Source organism: Sitophilus oryzae, unplaced genomic scaffold (genome assembly GCF_002938485.1).
Source record: "Sitophilus oryzae breed Bouriz unplaced genomic scaffold, Soryzae_2.0 scaffold_649_pilon_pilon, whole genome shotgun sequence".
Taxonomy (NCBI): domain Eukaryota; kingdom Metazoa; phylum Arthropoda; class Insecta; order Coleoptera; family Curculionidae; genus Sitophilus; species Sitophilus oryzae.
This window is the reverse complement of record NW_022147250.1, coordinates 1702997-1726291: the sequence shown is the minus strand read 5'-3', so window position 1 is coordinate 1726291 and position 23295 is coordinate 1702997. Positions and strand designations below refer to the sequence as shown.

The window sequence follows — 23295 nt, the reverse complement described above, 5'->3', positions numbered from 1 at the left end:
TATTTAAAAATTTTACTATACCTTGATTATTGCTATTAGGTTTTTTATCTATACACGAATTATTTTTTAAAGATGTAGAAGGGATCTGATTTTGTTCTAAACGGATTTTTTTTTGCTAAATGAAAATCCATATGAACGTCATAATTTTCAATAAGCACCTGCTTGTTGCATTCCTTACATATTTTACATAAATCAGTGTTAATTTCATTAGTTTGATTTTGAAAATACCCTAGGATGGATTTAGATTTTTCATTTAATTGTTTTCGTTTATTTCCAAAGCTGTTTTTATTTGTTTTTATATTTGTGGATTTCTCATCTAAGGAATTTATATTCTTAGATATTTCTAAATTAGCGGAATATAAATGTTCTTCATCCTTGACCATTTTTAAAGCAAAATGATAATCCATATGCGTCTGATATTCCTTACTTGATAATAATTTATTACACATAGGGCATTTATTTATATTATCACCATCAACTAAATTAACGTTATTGTTGCTATTAATTTTTACATTTTCCTCATGGCATTCTGATGTAATGACATTTGTCTCGTCTATAGTTGTTTCGTTACTAGAATTAATATCTACATTGAATGAATTACCCGTTTGCTTAAAACATTTAGACGTATCAAATGTTCTATCATAAAAGTTGGAAAAAAATGAAGCAATATTTTGTTTTCTAACTGTATTATCTGAATTTTGAATATATACTTCATCTTTGATAGAATCATCAGAGATACTATTAATAGAACTGTTGGATAAATCAGCATCGACAAAAGATTGATTTTTTACCGATTCTGGGTGTACTTCTTCAAAATATACATAAGTAGTGTCATCCTTGCCTTCATTCTGTGTTTCTGATAAGTAACAGGAATCCTCATCAATTAAAATATCGTTGGCTATACTGGCGGTTTGATTAATTATTTCTGATTCACTTGTTGCATTGGTTTTGTATTTCTTATATTCAGTTACGTGCGAATTAGTTTCCTTCATATTTTGAAAGAAAAATTTAATATCTTTGGTTTTCTTCATTGGTTCAAAGTTAGTTGCGCCTATTCCTAAATACCTAATAGAAAAAGAACCGTCTGATTTCTTACAATGTTTTTGAATTATATTTAAGAAATTATTATATATCAATAATTTCTCGTTAGAATTTAACGGAAGTGAGCGTGTACAATGACTCTGTTCTGGATTATTTTGACTAAAAGAAACAACCATTTGTCTGGCTCTACGATTATTCTCTTCTAAATCCTTATTTAATCTTTCGTGCAATTCTTCCGATAATTCGTTCAGCCAATGTTCAACATCTTTTTGTGTAATTAATGCAGATCTCCCTTGAAATTGTTTGCAGCAACTAATAGACTTTGCAAGCAGACGTGTATTAACTGGTTCCATATCAATACCTCTTGCAATGTCAAATAACCAGGTTCTAAAAACGTATCAATTCTTAGAAAACTTAACTATTTATAAATTCTTGGCTGATAACATGGCGGGACATAAAATTAAATAATGAACCATGAAATTGCCTTTCCTACACGTTTTCCCCTATTTTGTTGTTTATATTTTCACGCGCGAGTTTTTGAACAGTTAGATCAAAACGTCAAATATCTCTGTGTGTATGAGATTATATTATGTTAGTTCTTTCCCACTCATTCCAAAAAACAAACAAGTGTAAGCGGCCAATAAAACTAAAAAATATTTTTTGTTGTTCTACAATATTCCCATATTTTTTCATCGATATACTGTGTCAATTTTAAAACTTCCCACCCTTAATATCTTTCTTGCAGTTAAAAATATGAAAAATCGGATTCAGTCAATTTTATTTGTTTCAATTTAAATTAATATTTTTAGCCTTTTTCTTTCCCTAGGAGGAGTAGATGTCACCTTTACAATCTTAAATGGGAATGGGGGTCAAGTGGCACATCGTTTTAAAGGGCGTCAGAGGTTTCCGAATAATCGTGTTTCAAAATTGCAGAGACCATTAAGCATTCCTGCATTTAGATTTTGGTTTTCAGGCTAGTGTTTACTCAAAATTTATTGCAATGGGTCTCCTTGTAGTACAAATGATTAGAAGATTAGGTTACACCACTTACGCCCTACGGACGGTGTAATCAATGTAACGGTACTCCAGCAGGACGGTACTCCACCTCATTATTTTCTTCCGGTATGACAGTGGTTAAACGAGAGATTTACGGGTACATGGATTGGCAGAAGGGGGCCAATTGTATAGCCTCCAAGATCACCGGATTTAACGCCCTTAGACTTCTTTCTTTGGGGACATCTTAAATCCATTGTTTATAAAACACAACCTACTGATACTGATGATCTTAAAAGGCGAATTATAAACGTATAAGATAGGGCGTAAGTGGTGTAACCTAATCTTCTGATCATTTGTACTACAAGGAGATCCATTTCAATCATTTTTGTGTAAACACTAGCCTGAAAACCAAAATCTCAATGGAGGCATGTTTAATTGTTTCTGCAACTTTGAAACGCGATTATTTGGAAATCTCTTGACTAAAAGCAACAAAGTAGGATACCACTGGAAAGTGAATTAGACGCCTTTTAAAACAATGTGCCACTTTACCCCCATTCCCATTTAAGATTGTAAGGGTGACATCTACCCCTCCTAGGGGGTTGCAAAAAAAGGCTAAAAATATTCACTTAAAGTGTCCCTCTTACATATAAAGTTGACATGTCTTTCCATTTTTCATATTTTTAACTGCAACAAAGATATTAAGGGTGGGAAATTTTAAAATTGACACAGTGTATATTGGTATAGAACATTACACAGAGGCAACATTGCATTAAAATGATTTGCTTTAAACTAAAAATGAACTTTTATATTAACAAAATTATGGGTGCACAATTGATTTAGCTGTCTCAAATTAAGAACTTCCAGATTATAAGAGATCATAAAAGATACATTGGCTAAGAAGCGCTGATGATAGCAGAGATCGAGAAATATTTCGCCTCCCACACTAAATATGATTTATCTCCATAGTGTTAGTTACTCTCGGTTACTCCCAAGGACTGTATATATTCTAAAGGACTGTTCGATCGCGTCAAATCGCCGCTGCCGTAGTCGCCGTGGAATGCTACGTCACGCAGGGACCAGCGCTCCACAGTGCGGCGGATTGTTATTCTAGCGGGACAAAATCTCAAGAGCAATGTTTGGGACTTAAAATCTAAGAACGTAGAAAATGGTCTAATATATAGCAACTATATGGTTAAATTTATTTATTTATTAACAACTTAATTTATTAATAAATAAATACTTCTTCTTCTTCTTCTTTCTTTCTATTATGGTTGCCCATATAGGTAGGCTATCGCCTGTTCAATCCTAACAAGTCTTCCCCGGAGGACGACGTCCAGCATTCTCTCCACCGTTTTGGCGGCCTTCCTTGCGACCTTTTTCCAATTGGGTTGTTTTGTTGCGCTTTTTTTGCTAGTCTGAAACTCTTTTAGCAGTTATTTTTTAATTACTTTGTAATCTTGTGACACCCTCTATATTTTATTTTAAAAAATTATATTTTATTTTAAAAATAATAATTAAGATAGATATTTTCATTTTAATTTTAACACTCGGTAATTGTAAATTCATATATAGTAAGTATCTAAGACAAGTTTTTAAAGCCAGTGCCTTTTGATGGAGTTGTTATGTTTTTATACTATCCGATTGAAATTAAACTTTTTGGGCATTCACCTGTTAAGCTTGAACTCCCTGTGACTGTGACTACCTGTGTTGGTTAACTATTAGTAACTCAAAAGATCTACATCATTCAATATATCGATATTTGAAAAAAAGTGAAAGTTTGATATCTGCAGAACAAAGGCACGAAGGATTTTAACAAATAATATACGTACAGTAGAAAAATACATACCTTTGGCAATCTTCAACATAATTTGGCTTTGGAATAAAATGTATAAGCACTTGTAAATATTTTGTTTTCGTATGATCTCTGTCTTGCTGAGCAGAAAACGACCAAATTTGGTTGATAAAAATGTATCGAAATACAAAGAATATTCATGCATTTTTATATCAATTGGAATGTCTACTATTTATTCTTACAGTACACATTTTTTGGCTTATTTCTAACCAAACGCTTTTGTCCCGCTAAATATATCTTCCAACGCACTGTGCGCTCGTCCGTCAAATGCAAAAATAACTGTCACTGTCTAAAATCTTTAGCGCCAACTCTTCAACTCGGTCCCCAGATGACGTAAAAAAACTGACAGTGCAGGAAGATTGGAATCGAACTATCCTTATCTCTATAGTATCCTTGAGTTACTCCTACATTTTATTATTTTGTCTAGGGTAGGCAACACCTTTTTGCTTATATTATATGCAGGCCACTGTAATCCGAAAAATATAAATTATAAATATAAACAAATGTCAGCGTTCATGACTCCATACCGCATAACTAACATTAGGCCTAATCCTAGAAGTTCTTAATAAATATGGGAAATTTTATATTTTTCGGTCTAATAGTAATACCAAATTAATTTGCTTATACCTAATTATAAGGTTTATAACAATTTTCCAAATAGTATTTGACAGGTTAATGCTTTGTAATTATCTAGACTTTGGTTTGATAGTATCCAAGTTAATGTTATAAATGTATAAATTAGCATTTTCGTCTTCTCAATTCTAATAATATTTGTAAACGTTAACCGAAAGAAATGTCTCATCGTGAGCGCAAGAGCATTCTAAAATATTCAAGACAAGTAGGACCATTGGACAAGAATGGACATTTTAAATTATTAAGGCCAAGTTCTCATGGCTAATGTTAAAGAGAAAATTAGAACTACTATCTAAAATATCAACTAATCATAATATATACAAATCCATTTATTTCTTAAATATACTTACCCTATTTTTTCATCAAATAATTTAATTAAATCCTTTTGGTTGAAATGTATTAATTCTCCCATATTTACAATATTTAACTTTTCTGATACTTCTGATCCCAATTTTCCACCCAATCCTTTAAGTTTCTTTATAGGCATATCTTTATACAAAAGGGGGAGGGCTTCGTAGGGCAAAATAGTTTGTCTGTTGGGTTTATGTAATCCACAAACAAGTTTTGCAAGAACTTTATTATGGGCAATACCAACTGAGCATGTGTAGTCTAAAAAATATAAAAGCACTTCTAGTCTAACAACTATATGTATATGTGCAATTTTTTAATACAGGGTGGTCCGAACTGTATTCCGGAAACTTCGGCAGCATATTCTGCAGACAAAAATAAGTAAAAAAGTTTTTATATGTATGTTCTAAAACGCTTAGTTTCGGAGATAGATAGTCTAGAAATTTCATTTTTATTTCGATTTTATCCAAATAAGAAGTAACGTCAATATTTGAATGAAAATGGGTGTCTGGAAGTTTTTTGACATGAGAAATTTGATTTTGATGTCAATGACTCCTACTTGTAAAGGGCGCCACCTACATATTTTTTAACTAGTTTGAAGAGTTATAACTTTTTGTCCGTACCTGTATAAAACTACTGAGTAAGAAAATATACATTTAGGACGTTTTTACATAAAAATGGTCTCTTGGTAAAAATCGCTACGAATAATATGGTTCTCGAGATATTTGGAAGCGAAATTATCAATACCTGTCATCATTGACATAAATTAAACATGGTGACTAAATAGTTATTAGATTAGTGTTATTGGTCTTATACAATGTGTGTGGTGGTATTATACAATATTGTTGTTATTGGTTGATTTCAAAAAAATACGGCGATAGCAAAATTGACAGAAATTTGTTTTAATATTTTGCGAATTCACATAATTTACAATCTGGAGGCGGGAATATTGAAACTGATTTAATTTTTGGGAATATTCGCTGCGAATTTTGCCGACTGCGAAAGACTGGTAAAAGTTTAAATGAATACGTTTTCATTGGATATTTTATTTAAGACCACATCCTATTCATTAGACAGCCAGTCGCCTTAGCTAGGTGTTGAGTACCGGATCGTCACCTACCGCGCCTCGTACACATGCAGGCATTCTGTTTAGGTATAAACGCAGCATCAGTGGACCTCAAAATCCGACTTGTTACATAACATTAGATAAGCGAATATCTATGGTAGAACCAAGATTAAGGGTACCCTAAGATTAAGGGAATCCAATCTGTCCCAACCCACCAACTAGAGTCACTCGAGGATATTGCCAGTGATAGGAAAAATTATGGCGAACACGAGTTCCAAAAATATCCACAGCCTGCTAGACCAGAAAACGGACTATATGCTCACGAAACATGATTTTGGAGAAAAGATAAGGATTCGCATCCCGACAAGAGAAGAATGGGAAGGCAACCGAGTAATGAACACTCAAATGATAGCAGTCTGCACAGATGCTTCTGTAACTTCAGGAGGCACAGGTATAGGCATCTTCTGAGGGGAACTAGACATCCGACGATCTTTAAGGCTATCGGATGGCTGTAATGTTCTACAAGCAGAAGTTAAAAGCTATAAAGGAAGAGACCAGCTGTATAGGAGAGAAAATCGCTGATAGACCAATAGGAGATATCGAGATATACTCTGACAGCTTGGGCGCTTTAAGAAGTATCACCATGCAATCAGTGAGATCGAAAACTGTGATGGACAGCCGAGAACTACTGTCCTGGCTGCGCCAAGGCGGGGCTACTCTGTGCTGGGTGACAGGCCACAGCAATGTGGTGGGCAACCAAGAAGCAGACAGACTCGCCAAAGAGGGGGCCAGGGGGAGGCCGTGGCAGATAACCCACCACTTGTGACGATCAACACAGTGAAGAAAGCTATAGGAACTACCATCAAGGCCAAGCAGCAAGAACGTGGCAACTCAGTGAGGACTCACAACACTTTGTTTATATATAAAATGACAGCTCGAAGACTGTGGCCAGTGGTAGATAACAAAAAGACAAAAAAACTACTAGAGCACAAAAAGAACCTAGTACGCCTAATAATTGTAGGCGTCATCACTGGAAACTGCAACCAACCAACCCAATCCAAACCAATATCGAGTCATACTTTGGCGGTCAACCTGGAGGAAGTGCGGTTTTATAGAAAGGCAGTTTTGTTTATAATGCGCAGAATGTGTAGTTGTACCATCTCTCTTGTACAAATTAGTTTAACATACGCCACAGTTATCACAGGCTGGATTGCATTGTAAAACGAGGTTGAAAAATTACTAGAATTGATTCCTGAAAAATATCCGTTAAATACGGAACGGTTCAGTAAAATAGTAGAAATGTAAATTGTTCATATTAAAAAAAATTATAACACAAACTTTGCTTCAATCAAAAATATCGCAAATTTCAGTATTTCTGTGATACAGATGATAGAAATGAAATATATGAACATATAAAACAGAAAAAATAGCCCTTTCGCGCTTGTTGATATAACTGTTGGAGGCAGATGCCGAATTTCGGTCAATGTCCAAAATAATTAGACATATGGCGATTTGTCCATACTAAACTTGCCAGGGGGTTAATCTTTTTTTGGTATAATATAACAACAAAAGATTAACACCCTCCGCATAGAAGTTGAAACCAATGCAATCAAAACTCTTCCGCGTAACTTTGTGGATATAGGTAGATCGCCATATGTCTAATTTTCGGCATCTGCCTCCAACATAACGATAATTATGAAAGATATTTTGTACGAACCGATATCTGTATAATAAGAAAAGTTTCAACTCATTTCAACTCTAAGCCGCAATAAATATAAAACTTAACAATACAATGACGGTAAGCGATACTGTTCTATAACAGTATGTGGTAAACTGCACAGGGTTAGGTCTTGTATGCGGCAAGGATAGGTCTTGTTCGAGAAATGAATTTGAATTGAATTCAGTCGGTAGATAAAGAAACCTTTCCTTTTTTAACAGTAATATAAGAAACCTGTTACACTTATTTTGTTATAATTATTATAACTAAATAAACTAGCCAATAAGACCTTTACTTGCAATTTAGACAACAATGCCCAATAAAAAATGGAAATACGCATACTTCTTATAGTTATGTCAATTACAAAATGAATTATTCCTACGTCTTAAAAGCTTGATTTTCATGCATCCGTTGTCCGACGATACGATGATACGATATTAATTTTATTGGTTGAATTGAATATCACGCGTTATGTTTTCGGAACTCTAAAACCGGCTTAAATGTCATATCTCTATAAGGAGGGAACCTTTCTACAGAGACATCTAATGTGAATTGTTAATAAACAAAACAAAATTCAAAATAAATAAACAAAATTACATACGAGTGACGGCAAATATTTTCTCTCGTATTTCTTCGGCAATTATTGCTCCTACAGCTAGTCGCTTATTGTTGTCGTCTAATTCTATATTAGTGTTCACATTAGCAATAAATTCGCCAACGGGGCTACCAACGACAAAGGTATTCTTCAATTTGTCCCTAGTAATGCTACAATTAGAACTAATTCTTTGTTCGACAATATCACTAATATCTAAATAAGCGTCATCAACCGACGCTCTTTCTAAATTGGAAGATAATGTTAATAACACATCGGCAACTTCTTTTCCTGCGTCTCTATACCTGCAACAAAATATAAAATTAGGAGCAGAATAGGGATAGGGGACTGCAAATTGTTTTGCATTTAAAGGATATTATGCCCAAGTAGCATTTTTAGACACAAAATCGAAACAAAATCTCTGCTGAGAAACATTGCGAAACAGTTTCGAAACAATGACGTTGTTTGTGTCAAGACACAAAAGTTTTGGAATTAATTCGACACATTTTTGATACATATGTTTCGTAACATAAATCGCTTTTTGTTTGCCATTTTTTTACCAAAATATGGTTCCGCTAAATAAGCTATAACAATAAAGATCTTAGAGTCACAAATTTTTCGACACTTTTAAGAAACAGATGTGGCTCATATTTACAAAAGTTTCGTACCCGTTTAGTGCCTGAAAAGTTTCCATAATTTATTTGATATTCTGTCAAATATGAGAACATAACCTTACTTTATTGTTTGGATTTTGTTCTGCTGTTTTTGCATTTAAGCATTCTTTAAGTTTTTATAGTACTATAATTAAAAAAGCAGAAGGAAGGACATATGGTGAGTACAAATACAGATATTTTTCTTATGCGATTTTATAATAATTTATTATACGCATTACAGATATGATTTGTTTCTCTTTTTTCCACAATGATGGAATACAAATTTTCATGTTTTAATTGTGTTATAATAAGTAAATAAAAATATTTTAATTACTTTGATCACAAGTTTTGATTGGCGTTGTTGACAGGTGACTGGTTCATAATTTCTACACAGATAGCGCTAAATCGAAATTTTTCAAAATGTTTATAAAAGAAACGTTTATAACACTAAAATTCCGCCATATTGAATTTGAATGATCTGTTCGCTTATTAGTACAGTAGTATGTAAAACCTACGAATACAAAGCACTTACAATTTTCCATGATGCCTAAACTTTTGAATTCAAAAAAACTGGCCAGTTTTTTTGAATTCAAAAACATTTACAAAAAAACATCTCCCGGAAATTCTAGGAATTTGACAACGTTAGCCATTAGCTTTCTCTGACAAGAAAATATTCCAAGGGTTTGAGTAGTGTTTTATTATTAAATTCAAAATATCAGGAATATATTATTAAAAAAATATTTTTCTCTAATATGCTACTTACTTTGTCAAATCGGCTTTTCCTCGAACTTGTGGAACTTTTACTAGATGAATATCAGGACACTTTTGTTTTGCCTCATCTCCCCTCATATGTCTTGTTACGCCTTTGTCTCGCGCACAGTAGTTTACAGCAATTATTCTATAAATAAATATACATAGAAATAGTTTATTAAAGAATGAATAACTTAATAAAAATCACTATAAGAATTTACAATTTTTTCTTTATATTCCAATACATACTTTTTTTATGAGAGAACTTAATTTAAAGTAAACAAAATAAAACGAAGTAAAATTAAAACTAAATTTATGCTTTTTAGGACAAGAAGATTATTGAAGAATGCTACCTGGTACGTCTCAAAAGTGGCTCACCTCTATAACTTTTTTATTTTTTTATATACAAAAATGAGATTTGGTATGTTAGTATATGACATAAATTAGGATTGATTGACGTATTCAATTGTTTTCTGTCACTTCCTGTTTCACCGGAAATGACCACAACTTTTGATTTTTAAATGGCACCCTCGGTATTTTTTTACTTTATTCGATAGAAAATGACATTCTAAATAGAATGACGTATCATATGACAACTTTGACATATTCGCTCAAAAACAAATTGTATTTTAAATTTCAATCTAGAGTGCCATGGCTGTGTCAAAAACACTAATTTTTAATCAAGGAGCCTTGGAAAAATAGATTTGATCGTCTAATGTCTTATCCTGGCCGGTTAAAAGATGCTCAAATCGTATTTTTGACCATCTCTCAATTTTTTCAAATGGAACGAGGGTGGCTCACTAGCATATTTCGAAAAAGCATTTTTTACGAATAATTTGATACCACACACTTGGTATTTCGAGTCAAATTGTCGTTATGAACCGCATGTTACAATTTCAAATAAACCATATATGCGAAAATGTCAAAAGTTGACATGTGATATGTCATTCTATTCAGAATAAAGTAAAAAAATACCGAAACCGGTCAATCCCAATTTATGTGAATCAATCCCAATTTATATCATATACTAACATACCAAATCTCGTTGTTTTATCTGAAAAAATAAAAAAAGTTATAGGGGTGAACCAATTTTGAGACGCACCCGGTATACATAGTGTCGGTTGTGAAAGAACATGGTGATTATTGAGAAAAAGTTCGTTTTAAAATACTCAATACAAAAGAAACTTAAACGCGTCTATTTTTTAATTTTGACATTATTTTCACCATTTATACAGGGTGATTCACAGTCAGGGTATGTTTATAGAGAACCTGTGATAGGATCTTTTGGAAATTTGGATTTTTGCATAAAAGCACCTCCGTGGGATTTTTTTTATTATTATAATAATAAAATTATTAATTTTTAAATAGCTCTACTTAAAAACCGAAAGGTTTAGGTACATGATATATCCTTAATATACAGGGTGATTCCTGTAAGTTGGTCATGCTTTCGGGGAATGATGGGGGACGTCGAAATATTAATTTTTATATAGCACACTATGGGTCGGAAATGCCTCTTATGCAAGATACAGGGAGTTAACATTTTTGAAAAATTAAAGATATTCTTTAATAGTTTTTTAACAGTTGAAGGTATAGTAATAAAATTTTATTATAGGCATCTACCTAGCGGAGACACTTTAAATGTAAAAAGAAGAGGTTTTAGTTTCTACCAGTGGCGTAGATGTGAAACCCATCGGGTAATTTTTTCAAAAAAAATAGTACGCCACTGGTAAAAATAAAATTTCGGAGTTTTTTATTTACTTGGTCTATTTCCAAAAAAAATGTCTCTTGCAACTTTCTCCTATCTAACACCATTTTGTCACAATTTAAAAATAAATAATTTTTTAAAGCGAACCTTAAATATGCGAATTAAGTAAACTAAGAATTTTATTATTAACAATAAAAAATTTCTAGTTTAAATTTATAATTTTTAAAAAAAATTATTTAAGGGCCTATTTAAATTCATATGTAAGTGATGAAGAGAGCTGACGATGCACATGTGTTTCTGCCCTCAAGTTATAATAATTCGCTGTATTTAAGATTTTCATTAAAAATGTATTTATTTTTAAATTGTGACAAAATGGTGTTAGATCGGAGAAAGCTGCAAGAGACATTTTTGCTTGGAAATAAACCGAGTAAATAAAAAAACTCTAAAAATTTTATTTTTTATCAGTGGCGTACTAATTTTTTGTAAAAATTACCCGATGTGTATCACATCTACGCCACTGGTTGAAACTAAAACCTCTTCTTTTTACATTTAAAGTGTCTCTGTTAGGTAGACTCCTATAATAAAATTTTATAACGATACATTCAACTGTTAAAAAAACTATTAAAGAATATCTTTAATTTTTCAAAAACTTTAACACTCTGTATCTTGCGTAAGAGGCATTTCCGACCCATAGTGCGCTATATCAAAATTAATATTTCGACGTCCTCTATCATTCCCCGAAAGCATGACCGACTTACAGGAATCACCCTGTATATGAAAATATATTTTATATTAGTCTTTTCATTTATTAAATAATATGCATAGGGTTGAATTTGATATAACAAAGATTTTATATCAAATGAGATAATAATTTTGGCTCTCTCTGTGTAATAGTGTGTAATATCCAATGGATTGATTTAGACAAATGGAATATAAACTTTCAATAACTTGTAACCCAAATTTAACGTGTTAAAAGTGAAAATGTTCAATTCATGATTTTACCATCAAAAAATGTTAGAGATATAGGTATAGGTTAGTATAATAGTAAAATTATTATATGAAAGTAGTTTCCAAAAAAATAATATACCAGGTGTTCCATTTAAAGTAAGAAAGATGCTACCACTTTTCAAATGATGCGGCAGCATTGTAACGCTGAAAATATTTCAGATAGATGGCGCATGTGTCTTTATGTAAAAATCCAAATTTTCAAAAAAATTCTATCACCGGTTATCCATAAACGTCTAACGTGCCATCGCCGTGAAACATCCTATACATATAATGCTAAAATTAAACGAATTTGATAGTTTTAGTATCGAGGCTTTTCTTCAATATAGCATATGTATGTTTTTATATTGTATTTGTATAGCTGTTCTCATATGATAGATTGGGCTAGGCCAAAGAACACGCACAATGTAAAGCCCCGTTCTCAGAACTTCGTAGTGTCGACACGTTAAAGAACCAAAGCTGTCAATTTTAAATTTAGCACAACTCACATTGGTTGTTTGTAGTGTCAACCAGTGTAGCTAGCGACACAACATTAATGATAACAAGACTGGCATATAGGCTAAGGGGAGAGTCAGATTAAATATATTTGGATCAGCGTCCTCCAGCTTATTGTCTAGTGCAGCGATTACAGATAGTTGGAATTGGACTAAAGAAAGTTTGCAGTACCTCAATAAGAAAACAAGAATTACATCTTTGGCGATGTACAGAAAAACCAGAAGACCAGAAGCAGTCTTCAATCATCAAGTGGAATACTTGCTAAACGTTGCCAATCGATAGCCATTTTCATAAGGCTAAACACTAAGCGGGACCAAAGACGAGAAGGCTTACGCTTCGTCCTACGTGGACGACAAAAAGCGGGCGATACGGGCGACGCGACATTAACAAAAAACATTTTCTTATGAACAATGAATAACTTCTTATGAAACTTATAAATTAGCTCTGTTATCTATGCTTATGAAAGTGTCCTGCATCGCCGACGTAGGACGATTTCATAAGAAAACGTTGTTGGAAAAAACACGTGTCGGTCGAATCGCGCGCTTTTGCCGCCCACGTAGAACGAAGCGTTAATAGAGAACGGCATACGGTCGAGTCGGCCGCTGCTGGCACGTATACGTAGACGTAAATAATCTTTTACGTGTATAAAAAATAAAAAATATAAGAAATGCGCATGCGTAAACGTTTTCGTGTTTGTAGGCCGACTCGACCGTATGCCGTTGTTCTCTATTGTGTTATGGGCAAAAACGCTACCGTCATCAATCAATCAGAGAGTTCATTATGGGCGAAATTCGTCCTACTGGTACCGATTTAAGAGTGATGCCAGCAATTAATATTGCTATCTGCTTTTCTAAATTAGGTTGGATGGTGGCTTAGAAGATACGTATTTCCTGAGAGAGAATGCACAATGGCGTCTAAGTTATGGCTTTTTGATTGTGATTTCTGAATTTCTGAAATGACGGACAACCCCGTGTGCAGGTTTTGTCAATCTGAAGAAGAAACAGAACACTAGAAAAAGTATTCATATGCGTATGACTGAACAGTTCTAAAGGAATAACTATTAATATATTCTGTTTTTCTTGTTAACTGTGCTACAAAAAACAGTTAGAGAAAAACACAACATACTTTAATAGGTATGTTATCTCAATTTACATAAATGATTTTTAATTTTCAGTTAATGAGATACATTTTGTACGGCTAAAGCATATACATCAGGCACACAGTGGCGACGCTAGATGAAATGAGGACGTCGGAGGCATCATATTTGCGAGGTCCGTAATGTAGTGTTCGAGGTGCGTAGTGTAGACCAGGGTTGTTAAGTAGTTTATGAAGCAAAAAACTACGCGTAGTTTTTTGTATTAACTACGTTTTAAAATTTTAAAAACTACCTTCAAAAACTACACAAAAACTACGTTAAAAACTACCTACAAAAATAAAGTAAAACATAAACAATTTAGACTTTAAACAAAAATCAAGCCAAATGCTTATCATGGAAGTATGAAGTTATATTATATTTGTATAAGTTAAACATCAGAAAAAAAGACAATTTTTTTTTCAACAAAAGTGCATTTTCTACGAAATACAAAGTAACATTGAACACAAAATAAACTATAAATTCTTATGTAGATATTCTCCATAGACATTCCCCAGGAGAATATATGATTTCTTACATCTAAAGGCACAACTTCATAACTCCCCTCTTTCCAGAAGGTATGGAGCAGGGTATGGAGACATCAACGCCTTCCAAGCATTTTTAACTACTAAGTATCAAAAATATCACATAATAAGGAACAAATTCACAAAATATAGGTTTTTTTATTTCTTTAGATTGATCAACAAACAAAGTTTTTAGGTTATGTTTTCACTGTTATTTAAAAAACTACATTAGTTACATAAACTACACATTTACTACTCGACATTTAAAAAACTACTTGTGACATGTAGTCAATGTAGTTTATTAATTACTACGTGTAGTTTAACAACTCTGGTGTAGACTCAATACTTTCCTGATGGTTTTGTTTTATATTGAGCCAATAAATGTTATTAGTTACTAAAATTGATAAAAAATATATTTCTAATAAATAATAGTTATTTACAGTACAAGTGTGTTTATGAACATGATTATAACAACGCAGTGGCGACTCGTAAGGGTAGCCAGGGTAGGCGGCGCCTACCCCAAAAATTTTGGCAGAATTTAAGCGGTTTATTACATTACATTATTTACTATTAATGTTGCCAATACATAAAAATACTGTTAATATATGGAAGTGTGTGGTAATACTAATACCTACTATCAGAGTCGAGCACGACGTACGGCAGTCTTGTCTCTGTCTAACTCATCGTGCGGTAGCGACGCTACGTAAGTCGGAGTTGTATCGTATTAGGGCAGGGCTTAGGCGAAATATCCGGTCGACTTCGCATGAAGTCGTGGAGGCTCGGTAGGCTTAAAAGTTAAGGGGATATTCCCGATATTTCATAAGGGGATATAATCACATTTCATTAAGGGGATATTTCGCAACTAAAATTTTGTCGCCTACCCAGTCACACGGGTCACGAGCAGGGTTCGGAAAACTACATGTTACTTTTAAAAACTACATTACATGTAGTTAATGTAGTTTATGTAGAGGGTGTAGTTTATGTAACATATGTACGTAACTAACTAACTTAAGAAAACAGAAGAAATATGACTTTAAATATAACCATTCACATCATATTATTTAGACTCCTCATATAAAGCAAAATTATTCATAATATCAATAGGTAGTTTATTATCGTAGTTTTCATGTAGTTAACGAACGGGAAAAGACGTAGTTTTTGAAGGAAAACTACACGTAGATAATCAGGTAAATTACGTCTTAATTAACTACTTCCGAACCCTGGTCACGAGCCGCCACTGTAACAACGAGTGTGAACGATTAGAGGTCGTAGACCGAGTCGTTCTAATCACACGAGCGTTGTAATCATGTTTAAATGCACATGTCATGTACAACGTTTTATCTACAACCGAAAAATAAGAAAATGCTGTTTTAATTTTCGTTTATTAGTCGCCCACCTTTAACTATGACATTTGTCACAGATACATCAAAAGAAAACAAGAAAATTGTTGCGCAGCACCAACGCAGCACATTTTGGGATCAAGAATCGCTGAGGAAGCATGCCAGCCCGAGTGCGAGCCAAACCGATCAACAGCCCAATCTATTTCAGTTAGACCCTCACTATTATCATCGTCATCATCATCAGCAGCAGGAATTGTTTTGAAGAAGTGTAAAAAATGTGTTATTAATATTTATAATAATTAGTAGTAGGAATTTGTATCAAAAATTAATATATTTAGATGTTCGTAGTTGTTTTTCATTATTATAAAAACTAGTTGTGTTATAGATTCATAACACCACTAGTTGTGTTATGAATCTCATAACGTAACTGAAATACTAAAAAAATAGTGATGTAAAAACGTTAAACGATAAAATTAATATAATTATAGTAATTATTTAATAACAAAAATACAGATACTAAAACAACTACTATTCAAATTTACCTACCCAAAGTATTTTTCACAAGTAAGATATAAAGGCAAAATGCAAGCATAAATAAAAATTACTGTATTCTAAGTAATTTTGTATTCTAGTTTTTTTTTTAATTCTGTAAGCCTCTCTCTAAGTTACACGCTAACCTCAGTCTAATACAAGTCCTGACTTTTATTTTTGAATTGTATACTTTTCATAATTCACAAATTGACAAGAAATTAGAACAAATTGGAGAAAAAAAGTTCAACAAATCGGATAAAAACTAAAATCAAATTTAAATGTGTCAAGTTAAATGGCTAAAAAACAAAACTGTCAAAAATAATGTCATGATCTTGAATACATCTTTAATGGCCCCTCTACACACGTTGGCCAACGCATGTGTCAATACGCTAGCCAATGCGTTGGGCCAACGTGTAGAGGGGATTGTTGGTCGTGTTGGCGTCACTGGCTGAGTTGGCCCAAGCATTGGCGACCAATCCGTCTGTTGTAGTTTTTTTAAACACATCAGAGATGGCCCCTCTACAAGTTGGCCACTGTGCTGGCTAATACGCTGGCCTGTGCGTTGGGCCAACGTGGGATCATTGGTCATGCTGGCGGCATTGGCTGAGTTGACCCAAGCATTGGCAACCAATTCGCCTGTTGTCGTTTTTTTCAAGACACATCAAAGGGAGTTGGTATTGGTGCACGCAAATACGTCCACATGTCTGCACTGGTCGGTGAAATTCGGTCGGGTGTCACAATATTCCCAGGACATAGAACTAATACTTATTTTTGGAGTCAAAATAAGTTCATTGGACACAATTTACCTCTGTAGAAAAGTGCTTCGTTTACCCGTTAGAGGGCATCAAGGTTTAAAAAAATGTGTTTATTTTTTTATATACATATACCGAGTGCGTCTCAAAAGTGACTCACCCCTATAACTTTTTCATTTTTTCAGATAAAAAAACGAGATTTGGTAGGCCAACGTATGTAGAGGGGCCATTAAAGATGTATTCAAAATCATGACATTATTATTGACAGTATATGACATAAATTAGGATTGATTGACGTTTTCAATTGTTTTCGGTCACTTCCTGTTTCACCGGAAATGACTACAACTTGTGATTTTTAAATGGCACCCTCCGTATTTTTTTACTTTATTCGATAGAAAATGACTTTCTGAGGGTGCATCCAGACTATCCTAAAAACGGCGTATCGGCGTAATGACCTTGAACCGATTTCCAGTAATTCTATTGGCTGAAATTTTTGACAGATGAATTTGACAGATAAAATTTCTGACAGACGAATTTTTCATCCAATAGAATTACTGGAAATCTATTCAAGGTCGTTACGTCGTTACGCCGATACGCCGTTTTTAGGATAGTGTGGATGCACCCTGAATCGAATGACATACCGTATGTCAACTTTTGACATATTCACTCAAAAACAAAGTGTATTTTAAATTTCAATCTAGAGTGCTGTGGCTTTGTTAAAAACACTAATTTCTAATTAAGGAGTCTTCGAAAAATGGATTTGATCGTCTAATGTTTTAGTGTCTTGTCCTGGCCGGTTAAAAGATGACCATATCGTATTTTCAATCATATCTCAATTTTTTCAAACAGAACGAGTGTGGCTCATTAGCATATTTGGAAAAAGAATTTTTTAAGAATAATTTGATACCACACACTTGGTATTTCAAGTCAAATTGTCGTTATTAACCGCATATTATAATTTCAAATAAACCATATGCGAAAATATCAAAAGTTGACATATGATATGTCATTCTATTCAGAGTGTCATTTTCTATCTAATCCTAGGTTTAGCGCGCTTATCCTAGGCATTTCGGACATTTACAGTAACATATATATTTTAAGAACCGATATTCCGATTTGAACTAGATCTGGTGTTTTGATCTAGGTTTTGCTACGTGCTTTAACATTTGACCATCACAAAAAATGAGAAAAAGTACGGGTAGGATGAGAACTATCCCCACCCCGACTTAAATAATTTTAATAAAAATATTTTACAATTCTACCGACGACGTTTTTTCCGTAAAATGGAACTCTTAGTATTTATCACATTTTTTGTCTTTTGAAAAAAACCACATCGCATAGTTTTTGAGAAAAAAATATGGAGAATTTTTTTTCCAAAGCAGACAGGAAGTTCTAATATTCCGTGGACTTAGAACAACTCTCATTATTTTCTTACGTATTTTTACTCCCTATACAAAAGTGCTTCGTTTAGCCGTTAGAGGGCATCAATAAAAAAATAAATCCATACGTTAGTTAATTTAAAAGTTATGAAGCTTATTGTCAGATATTATAGTACGAGAGCTAGCAACGTCGGAAAAACAAGTATTTTAAGACGTCTGGCTCTTTGATATATCTTTTACTATGCTCTCTAGAATAGTATGCGGCCCGTCTGGCTGCCGGTAAACGTTGCGTTCCCTACTGCGCATTGAAAGAAGATCCTATATTTTTATTAGTCCTTTAAATTCTAGTCTATACTAATATATAAAATCCTTAAGTGACTGACATACTGATTAATCACGATCCTGCTCAAACCACTCAACGTAAGAAGCTCAATTTTGGCATACAGGTTGATTCTAGGGTGTAGAGGTTCGATAAGAAGGGATTTTTCGAAATTCCAGTTCCAAAAGGGTGAAACCACCCCTCAAATATTACAATATTTTTTATTTGAAAAACGGTCAAGTTTCCGAAAAAACGCTTAAACACGTATATTTTATTTTGTTTTTTACATATTTTTTTACAGATTTTTTAAAATGTATACAGGGTTTCGAAAAATCTGGTCATTGATTAACCACGATCCTGCTTAAAGCGCTTGACGTAAAAAGCTGATTTTTGGAAAACAGATTGACTTTAGAGTGTAAAGGTTCGATAAGAAGGGATTTTTCGAAACTCGAACTCTAATAAGGGCGTTTACACGCACGCCGGCAAAATCGGTACCGGTGCCGGACCTGAAGTCGATTGCAATATAAATAAATTAGATCTTGCACATATACTCCGATCCGGTAAAATAGTCGGGGACCGGCAAATACAATAGAATTAAATACAACTGTCGTAACGGGTGCAAAGCCGGCGCCGACTCCGGCACCGATTTTGCCGGTGTGTGTGCTCTAAGGGAGTGAAACTATCCCTCAAATATTAATTTTTAATTAAGTTTTTCGGAAAAACTCTTAAACACGTATATTTTATTTTGTTGTTTTACATATTTTAAGATTTTTTATAAATTTATACAGGGTGTTTCATAAAATATGACCATTGAGTAATCACGATTCTGCTTAAACTGCTTGATGTTTAAAGATGATTTTTGGCAAACGGACTGACTGTGGGGTGTAGAGGTTCGATTAGGAGGGGTTTCTCGAATCTCAAATTCCAAGAGGGTGAAAACGTCCCTCTAATATTACAATATTTGTTATTTAAAAAACGGTTAGTCTTTCGGGAAAACGCTTGGACAAGCATAATTTATTTGGTTTTTGAAATTTTTTAAAAAATCGTACAGGGTGTTCCAAAAAGATGGGTAATTTCTTAACCACGATTGACGTAAAAAGCTTATTTTTGGCAAACGGATTTTTCGAAAGTCAAATTCCAACGAGATGAAACTACCCCTCAAATATCACCAAGTTATATAATAATATCGCCATATTGTTTTTTCTCATGCTGACGTAAATGTGAGAAAATTTTATCCAGTTTGTATGTTAATGGAAATTCTTGCTTTGCTTTATCATCACCACAAATGATTAATTCGACGCGAACGAAGTCGCTGGTACACGCTAGTATTGAATATAAATCGAACAAATCGAATCCATAGCGCAGTGCGTAGAGTTTCCGACGACGAACCGACGATTCAGAGTTCGAATCCGGGTCAGGGCAAATACTTTTTTATTTTATTTTCGTTTATATTCTGATAGTAAAGTATTAAATATTTGTTTTTTTTTTGAATTACCAGAATTATTCAATACTTTACTATCAGAATATAAACGAAAATAAAATAAAAGTCTTTGCCCTGACCCGGATTCGAACTCTGAATCATCGGTTCGTGGTGGAAAACTCTACGCACTGCGCTATAGAGACATGTTCGGATGTTCGTTTTAAATTCAATACTATAATTTATAGGACTAAATTAATAAAAAATATAGGATCTTCTTCCAATGCGCAGTAGTGAACGCAACGGGTATCGGCAGCCAGACGAGCCGCTTGCTGTTCCAGAGAGCATAGTAAAAGATATATCAAAGAGCCAGACGTCTTAAAATACTTTCTCGAAAACGTTGCTAGCTCTTAGACTATTATTCGTGATTGAAACTAATATAAAATTTCATATTTTTGCCAAATATATTATTAATGCATACTATATTTTATGCGCTTACATATTTTTTTTTCCTCAAAAAGTATGAGTGGTGGCATTTTCTTAAGAGACATAAAGTAGTATATACTAAAAGGGTGATTTTACCAAAAAAAAATCAGTTGTCGGTTCAGTTCGAAAACTTTTGTACTAAAATTTATGTAGTGATGGGGGTAGTTTTTACCCATTCCGTACTTTTTCTTGATTTTTTTGACAGTCAAATATTAGAGGACTAAGGGTGGCTGCAACGACGTCCCGTAATCCTGCTGTTAAAACAAAACAATTGATTTTTATATATAAAAACCAGTTATGCTTTAACAGCAGGATTACGGGACGTCGCGTCGTTGCAACCACCCTTAGTAAAAGATAGAAACACCAAATCTAGTTCAAATCGGAATATCGGTTCTTAAAATATCTTAAAAACTGTGTTTATTTTTTAATGTTTAATGCCCTCTAACTGATAAACTAAGCAAGAGGTAAATTTAGGGTTTCCATAAAGACTTTTGGAATATCCGAACAAGTGAACTCAGAACAAATGAATGCTGAAATCCGGTCAAAATCCGGACGTCGCAAAAAAGAAACTATAAATTTATTTATGAACTTTTATAGGACCCAAATAATAGCCTCGGAATCAAGAAAATATAAACCAAAAATCGATTCCAGGAGTGCACCAAAAGCGAAAAATTTGAGCGTCAAAGTATGGAAAGTACCCATCTTTCGAACATGCGTCGGTTAAGTAGAGCTGTAGTATCGTAGAAACTAAAATATTCAACAAAGTAACTGAGAAATTTTCGAAAAAAATGAACCAACAAACCAAACCAAGCCAAACCAACTCTAACTGTAAAATATTTTACTAAAATAAATTGTTTTGCGGCCAGGCAACCAAACCAAACCAAATAAATAAAGCAAACTAGTTCAATGTGTACGGAATATTGGGATACCCAGTTAAAAATTGAGATGTGACTACGACCCAATAAGGCCAAGGGCCCAATCACCAAAAGTTGCGTGGGGGCGAAAAAATTATAGTTACGCCACTGACACCCTGTATTTAGTGTATTTAATAATGTCTAATGAGTGGCAAAGTCACGGATAATCCCGACCAATCAAACCACAAAAATACCGTTTTTGTCTTGTTGCCCACTACTGATACTGATCAATACAACAGTTGACTGTGAGGGATTTAATTTTACATACATACACACACAAGCAGGTATTTTTACGACTAGTGTCGTTTCCCGCTCCCCGAGTTCCATACCGGGTGCGTCTCAAAAGTGGCTCACCCCTATAACTTTTTTATCGTTTCAGATAAAAAAAAACGAGATTTGGTATGTTATGTAGTATATAAAATAAATTAGGATTGAATGATGTATTCAATTGTCTTCGGTCACTTCCTGTTTCACCGGAAACGAAAAACTTTCAATTTTTAAATGGCACCCTCAATATTTCTTTACTTTATTCGATAGAAAATGACATTCCGAATAGAATATTATAACTTTGTTATGGTACACACTGAGATAGTACCTATAAGCACTGACTAAATAAATTGTCGCAGCCACTACCGTCCGGATATCCACTTCTTATCTTAGCCAGAGTCGAGACAAACTGATTTTCAGTTCACTAAATGCACTGGCCAACGTGTAGAAAGGCCTGGCCAATATGTGCGCCGGCATATTGGACAATGCAGTGGCCAACACATTAGCTACATATAGAGGAGCCATAAAGCATGAGTATTCGAATAAGATTAGATTCCTTGTACTGTACTGCACATTAACAGGCACAACTGTCAGGTGTACCCTCATTGGGCAGACTATGTATAGGTACTCTTGCTAAACCGATGTTTTATTAACTTACCCTCCACCTCTCCACTCATTAGCCTGTACAACAGCTATCGGTTTATCTTTCAATTTTGGATTTAATTTCTCTTCTACCTGACAGTAAAAACAATCCATATCAATGAGGAGAATTATACGATTTAAATAACTCATATTTATTTTTAAGCAAATGTCACATTTCAAATTACAGTATATTAATTATCCCTAAAAAGTAAAAAATCAATTTGGTAATGCAATTATTAAAGAAATTAGGTATTTAAATCGGCGCGAAACTGAAAGCACTGGACATACTTCTCTACAAAGTTCTCTACACACTTTTTAACCCGGTTTAGTTTGATGTATCTCTGCAGGTATAAATTGTGTTTTACTGGTATTGTTATATTAGATCAGACCATAAAGGTTCAAACAAGAAACACAATAATTATGTATTACGACAAAAAATAAGTAACCTGAGGAAAAAACGTGGGAAAAAACGACTAAAATCAGACTAAAATGTAAACAAACAAGAAAATGACAACAAAAATGATTTTTAACATCATCTGCCCGTAGCTGCCCGTAGCCACAGATGACTACGATGACAAGTTGAAATGAGTCAAATTAGGGACCGCTTAATAATATCGATAATTTTTATCATTAAAATTTGTCTCAGTCAAATCAACCTAACCTTTTAAATTTCTTTTTCTATGGAGCTGTAATATACCTCAGAGAAACAATTTCAATAACTAATAGTAACTTTGTTATT

At 33.6% G+C, this 23295-nt stretch overlaps 1 protein-coding gene across 1 annotated transcript; it reads right to left on the bottom strand.

Moving 5' to 3' along the window:
* Positions 1–23103, bottom strand: LOC115887836 (DNA polymerase eta). The gene is made up of 6 exons (XM_030907350.1): positions 22845–23103; positions 22573–22757; positions 9662–9796; positions 8255–8550; positions 4873–5131; positions 1–1428 (listed from the first exon to the last, which is right to left on the bottom strand). Exons 2-6 carry the CDS (start codon positions 22704–22706, stop codon positions 60–62), a joined length of 2193 nt encoding a protein of 730 aa, XP_030763210.1. The 5' UTR covers positions 22707–22757; positions 22845–23103; the 3' UTR covers positions 1–59.
* Between the last annotated feature and the right edge of the window lie 192 nt (positions 23104–23295).

Bases quoted from the DNA above. Each gene is read 5' to 3' on its own strand.
- LOC115887836 (XM_030907350.1), bottom strand. From the start codon at position 22,706: ATGAGTTATTTAAATCGTATAATTCTCCTCATTGATATGGATTGTTTT. The intron at 9,797-22,572 runs GTAAGTTAATAA...ATTTATTTATAG, and splicing joins AATGAGTGGAGAGGTGGAGG to AATAATTGCTGTAAACTACT. The intron at 8,551-9,661 runs GTAAGTAGCATA...ATTTTGTTGCAG, and splicing joins GGAAAAGCCGATTTGACAAA to GTATAGAGACGCAGGAAAAG.